Raw genomic sequence first — 6,000 nt, 5'->3', positions numbered from 1 at the left:
CGGGAACCTCTTGGTGTCTTTCTCCCTGACACAGAAATGACTAATTTCCAGGTCAGGCTGTGCCATCTTTTTGTGCTTGTCTTACATGACAAACTCATTTGTCTCTGGTACCTGGGAAGCAGTGCTATTGGGGGACAGCCGTTTGGGAGAAATGGACTTGAACGAGATCTGAGTGCTTGCTGTTAACAGACTGCCTGGCTGGGCACTGGGGCGGTGGAGGTGACCAGGCTCTGAGAACCTTCTGGAGGCAGTGGGCTCCACAGCGCCCGGACCCTGTTGTGCTAAGTGTGAAAAGGAGCGCACACGATGTGTGGCGCCCAGAGGGGGGAGGGGGAAGCTTTAAATGCAGTCATTTGGTGCTGGTGATGAGCTCAACGCTTCAGTTTAAACCTGGCAATGATTGTGGGAGGCAGGTATTTTCTCTCCCCATGCTCAGAAACATCAAGTCGCTGACTCAAGGTCACATAGCTAGGAAGTAGGAGAACCGGGGGCCGAGCAGGGGTCTCTCTGGCCCTGGGTCCAGTCAGATTGGCACTTCACCCCCCATGACACTGCAGGGTCTGGGGTAACTGGGGTGGGGCTCTCCTTTCTAAACAAAAGGCATAGGAAGCTTGTAATGTGAGCAGCAATTTGTACAGACATGACAACTGCCTCAGAGACACCCCCCGCTCCACGTTGGTATATTCTGATGACACTGAGTTTTTGCAGGAGGGTCTGACCTACTGTAGTTAGTGTCACGAAGGCGGAGGGGGGAAGGGAAGAGTTTGTCCTCTCTTCCAAGCTGGGTGGGTGGTGAGAGGAGACAGGTGGGGATTCTGACAGACAGTGTCATGGTGGTACTGGGCTGGTGCTGAGGGACTTGCTGTGCAGCAGAATGGTTCCTGAGAGAGCTGCGTGACACCGAGTGAGGTTGCTTTGGGAAGTGTCCTCTGCCTCTGGGGTTTGAGTTGAATCCCTGACCTGTGGTTCTCAGGAGGAAGGACAGCCACTTTCTTATTGCAGCTGAGGACCTCCCATCCAGGGCAGGTGCAAACCGTGCAGTGGCCCAGTGGCCCTGGGCAGGAGTGGCTGTGAAGAAGCCTGTTTTGTCCATGGCTCGCCCCTCGTACGTACCCAGGGCAGCCCCTGCACGTAGTTGTGTGCTCAGTGAGTACTGGTACGTGCCTCTGGTCTGGAAGTCAGAAGAGCTGAGTGGGAGTGCTGCTTGTAGGAAAATGACCACCTTTCCCCAACCCGATTTGCTCATCTTCAAAAGGCTCCCAGGATGGCCATGGCATGAAGATCAGAGAGTCTACAGGAAGGCGTGGAGGTGCCCCCCAGCCAGCAGCTTAGCCAGGTTGGTGGGTGGGGACATTGCCTCAGCATCTCACAAAGACATTCATCTCCTTCCTCCCTGGGGGGCCCACATGGGCGCTCACGGTGCTGGGTACCTGCCCTCTTGGAAGGTTCTGTGAGAAGGAGGGGAGAGCAGAAGATTCAGTGCCTTTGCTGTTGGCGTCCTGGTGCACAGCCCTCCTCCCCAGCTGTTGGCGAGACGTCTCTGCCAACTATTTAGATGAAGGCGGGGGATGGAGCCAGTCACCAGTGTCACAGATTGCTACCTGGGAGGGCAGAACTCAGGAGGCGAGTCCGTGGGCCTGAGATCCCTTGCTGACAGCTGTGGGCCTTACGTCAAGTATCTCACTGCTCTGAGCCTCGGTTTCCTCATCGGTAAGTGGTGACGGATAATACCTTCCCTACAAGGTGTGGAGGAAACTGAAAATCGTGAATGAAAGCCCCTGGCATCATGCCTGGCACTTAGTAAATGCTTAATTAAAACCACGATTACTCAAGGTTTGGACTGTCACTGGGACCGCAGGTCCGAATGGAAAGGAGAGTGTAAGGTCAAGTGGAGAGGGGTGCAGCTGAGCATGTGGTCCCCATTCTCGTCTCCTGGGGCTCCTCCACGCCCCAGACACTGTCCTCTGTTCCTCTCTTTACAAAGTGCTGTCAGAAACTCAAATCCGAGAATGTAAGTCCTGTGATGTAGGCAGATAAGCCAGAGATATATGCATTCCATTCTGAAGTGACAGGAGAAAACGTCTCCCCACAAATCCTTCCAACTGCCCTCCAGGACTGCTGGCATAACGCTGGTTTTGAAGATGTGTCTCCAAAGCTCAGACGGGTTAAATAGCTGAGGTCGTACAGGGAGTCAGAGAGTAGCTGGAACTGCAGCCATCCACATTGCTGTCCCAGGCCCTTCCTCAGTCCACCGGGGCAACGCAGACTGTCCAGCAGCGAGGACCCCAAGGGGTAGGTTTTGCTAAGTGCTCGGAAAGCTACAACCCAGGGGAAGGAGAGGTTCCAGAGAAAGCAGACATGCGGGGGCGGGGGGTGGGGAGGGGTGGGAGGGGAAGAACCCAACAAAGACCGCCAAGCATTTACAACGTGCTAGAGACTGTTTGGGGGGTTTCATTGTGCGTTGATGTGTTCAATTTTCACGATTCTCTTATGAAATGGGTTCTACTATCATCCCCACTTTCAGATGAGGAAACCGAGGCACAGAAAAGTAATTTGCCCAAGATACACAGCTAGTGAGCAGCAGAGCCATGATTTCACCTTCAGACTGTCTGTCCCAGAGGCCACACATTTAACTTTCCAATTTGACTGCCTCTTGCACATTTAGACCAAAGACAGACAGAGAGAAAATTCTTACTGGGGACTCTGAGATGGCACCTTAGGTGGGAGCCAGGTCAGTCTAGGGGTGGAGCAAGGCCTGGGGTGTCTGAGAGTGAGGGCAGTTGGGTACTGGGGACTGGGACTCAGAGCAGCTTAGAGCTCCTTGATCTCCACTCTCAGCATCTTTGGTTGAAGAGTGGTCTCTATTTGCATCATTGGGTTGCCTAGGGGTCTGGGTGGAAGGCTCAGCCCCCCGCAGCTGGCCAGAGGAGTGGCATGCCACTGGCTTATTCTTTCAGTACACATTTCTGGTGCCCCCATACCTGCCCCAAAAGCACAGGTGCTGAGGATCCTCCCTGCAAAATAAAATTCCAGCCCTGCCCTGAGAGGCCCATGGTCTGATGAAAACAGAATGACAGCTTTCTGCAAGTGAGGGCTTACCAGCCCTCCTGGGTGCATAGAGCCCTGACCAGCTTTGCTGGCTGGGGGGGTCCGTGGGAATCTTGGAAGGCTGTCCAGGGAAGGTGACATTGAAGCCAGGACTTGATGTGGGGGTTTGGTAGGGGAGAGCAGGACAGGCTCAGCGTCCTTGGCCTGCTGGGGGATGGTTACTCCACAAGCTCAGGAAGTCTGAAGACGGCCTGAGAGAGGGGGAGGAGAGGGACAGAGCACATCAGCACCCACGTGCTTCCAAGGGACTGTCCCCGCGAGGGGATGCGCTGTGGCGTCCCCAATCCAGGCACAGCCGCCTATGGAGGAAGAGAATGACAACCCGATGGCAAGTCGGGATGACAAAGACGCCCTGAAGGACACGCGCTTTTCTGTAATCGACCCCGGCCCCGAGGGTCCGGGGTAGGCGCTCACAGCCCGGCGCCCCGCGGGGACGGCGAGCCTGCGTTTCCCCCCTGCAAACAGGAGGGGACAGCAAAGCGAAATAAGTTAGGCGAGTCCTGGGGGCCTGGAGGAGCAGGGCGGTGCGCCCGACTGCCCCCCCCGGAGCGCGCTGGGCCGCGCCTGGGCTCCCCCCGCGGTCTTCTCCCGCATCCTGACCCCTGGCCCGCGGGTCCCGCGGCGCCGCCCTCCCGCCGGGGCTGCTCGCTGGGTGACCTTGGGCCGGCCGCTGCACCTCTCTGGGCCTCAGTTTCTGGGTCTCTGGCCCTGGCAAGGCTGTAACAGCATCGCGGGGCTCTCCCGGCGTCGCCGGGGCCGGAGGACAGCGCGGGGCAGGCGGGAGGCAGCCCCGACGTGCCCTCCCGGGGGGCCGGCCGCGCAGCCCGGAGCGGCCCCAGCGGGCGGCGGCGGAGCGCGGGGGGCGCAGGGCGGGGGGCTCAGCGCGCAGGCGCGGCGGCCGGGCCGGGGGCGGGGCGGGGCGCCGGGGGCGGGGCCGGGCGCTCGGCGCGGCGGCTCAGAGCGCGGGGCGGCGCGCGGAGTGCGGATCGCGGCGAGCGGGGCGGCGGCGGCTGGCGGGGTTCGCCCGGGACTGCGTGAGGCCAGCGGGGCGCGCTGCCCCTCTGCCCGGTGCGGGGGCGCGGGGGCCGCATCCGGGAGCAGCGGCCGCCAGCGCGGGGCACTCCGCGGGCGCCCCCTCCCCCCCCGGGACCCGGGCTGCGCGGTCGGGTCCCACCCCGCGCCGCCTCCTCCAGGCCGACCGCCGGGCTTGGCTCGGCCGCGGCTTCCGGCCCGGGTTCCGCTGGGGCGCGGGCGCGGGTTGCGGGGCCGGCGCTGCCCGCCCGCCTCGAGTCGGCGTCCGGGGCCCGGGCGGCCCGCGAGCATGGAGGAGAAGTACCTGCCGGAGCTGATGGCGGAGAAGGACTCCCTGGACCCCTCCTTCACACACGCTCTGCGGCTGGTGAACCAAGGTGAGGGTGCGCGCCGCCCGTCGTTAACTGACGCCCGAGGCCCTTGGGGGCCGGGAAGTGGCGGCCGGGGGCTCGGAGACGGGCGGGTGGGCACCGGGGAGGGATGCGGCGGGCTTGGGAGGCAGAACCGCGAGCATGGCTGGAAATAGACCTCGGGGAGCGTGGAGGGCCCCAGGTAGCAATCGGGGGGCGTTGGGGTGGGGACCTGGGAGACATGGGACACCTGGGGAAAGCCAGAGATGTGAATGTGGGGGACTTGGGAAGGAGAAGGCTGGGGCGTAGGGATGACACTTGAAGGCAATCCTTGGGGACTGGAGGAAACCCAAGGGAAACTTCTGGGTGGGGGACAGCGGACATCTGGGGACTTTGTGGGGCGGGGGTTGCATTATCTCATCGGAGGGGAAGATTGGGGAGGCAGCTCTGGAACGTAGTGTGGTTAGTCTAAAGAACTGGAGAACGAGCTGGATGAAAATGGAAGGGTCTGAGGAGACCAAATGCAGGAGACGCAGAGGGAACAGGTGCTGCTGTTAGTGAAGTTTGAGGACCCTGGAGGAGGTTTGGGGGCAGACCCCAAGCCCAGGAGGGCAGGACCCAGCTGCCCTAGTGGGGGAGCCCAGTTCCCTCTCTCATGTCTGTATTTCTTCCATGTTCAGCCTCTAGCAGCCCTGGCGGGGCAGTCTGCCCTCCCTGGGGGGTGAACAAGTCATGCCAAGCCTTGCAGGCTGGCTGTCGGAGGGGTCCATAGGGGAGAAGAGGTGACACAAGTGCCCCTTTATGGCTCTCCTGTCCTCATTTTGGGAAGAGCTGAGTGGGCGACCCTCATTGGTGGCTGGCTCAGGGCTCAGAACACTGGCCAAGGAGTCTGCTGCCCATACCATTTTAGCACTACTCCAGCCAGCTCAGGGTTTGAACAGTCCTGGGAATTACAGGACAGGGGCACACAGGGGCGAATGGAGGCGTGCCTGCCTGGGACAGCGTCCACTGGCTTGTTCATCCTCCAGCTTCCTGAATAATCTTCTGGGATGGAAGGTAAATGAAGTCTTCTTTCCCGGGAGCAGTCCTCTTCTCATCCTGTGTCTGGAATTCATGTTGCAGATAACGATGAGTTTGGGGCCCACTTGTCTGCTTTTCTTCTGGGTTATGGCAGAAACATTATCTGGTCAGATGTGTTCCCTTTTGCATGGCTCACTCTGTGCAGTGACAGTTTGTTGTCCCCGAGATGAATCGGGTCTGCTGGTCTCAGTGCTGGCCCTGGCTCTTTCACTGTCGAAAGTGAACAATGAGGCAGACATATTCTATTTGTACATAGATATCTATATTTTAAAACAGCAATCTCCGGTATTTGCCTGTTACAACCAGTTCCTCAGACTGATAGTGGTGGAGAGACTCACTGTCTCCAAGAATTGAAGCATGATATTTGAATTGTTCAGCAGGCATCAGTTTAGAGAGCTTTCCCATTTTGTTTAAATTTTAAGCTCATCTT

General features: G+C 59.4%; 1 protein-coding gene across 5 annotated transcripts in view; it reads left to right on the top strand.

The window, feature by feature from the left end:
- Positions 1-4,086: 4,086 nt before the first annotated feature.
- Positions 4,087-6,000, top strand: part of KHDRBS3 (KH RNA binding domain containing, signal transduction associated 3) — a 153,565-nt gene continuing 151,651 nt past the window's right edge. For 3 of the 5 annotated variants that reach the window (XM_081071115.1, XM_081071114.1, XM_081071116.1), the window contains exon 1: positions 4,288-4,517. In XM_081071115.1, the coding sequence (XP_080927241.1) occupies positions 4,430-4,517 (88 nt within the window). In that variant the 5' untranslated portion in view covers positions 4,288-4,429. Of the gene's footprint in view, positions 4,518-5,435; positions 5,547-6,000 lie in introns of those variants that run through there. The other 2 variants (XM_081071118.1, XM_081071117.1) reach the window with 2 other exon arrangements.

This window comes from Rhinolophus hipposideros (assembly GCF_964194185.1).
Source record: "Rhinolophus hipposideros genome assembly, chromosome: 13".
Lineage (NCBI taxonomy): Eukaryota > Metazoa > Chordata > Mammalia > Chiroptera > Rhinolophidae > Rhinolophus > Rhinolophus hipposideros.
The sequence above is the reverse complement of the archived record's forward strand: the minus strand, read 5'-3'. Positions and strand labels throughout refer to the sequence as shown.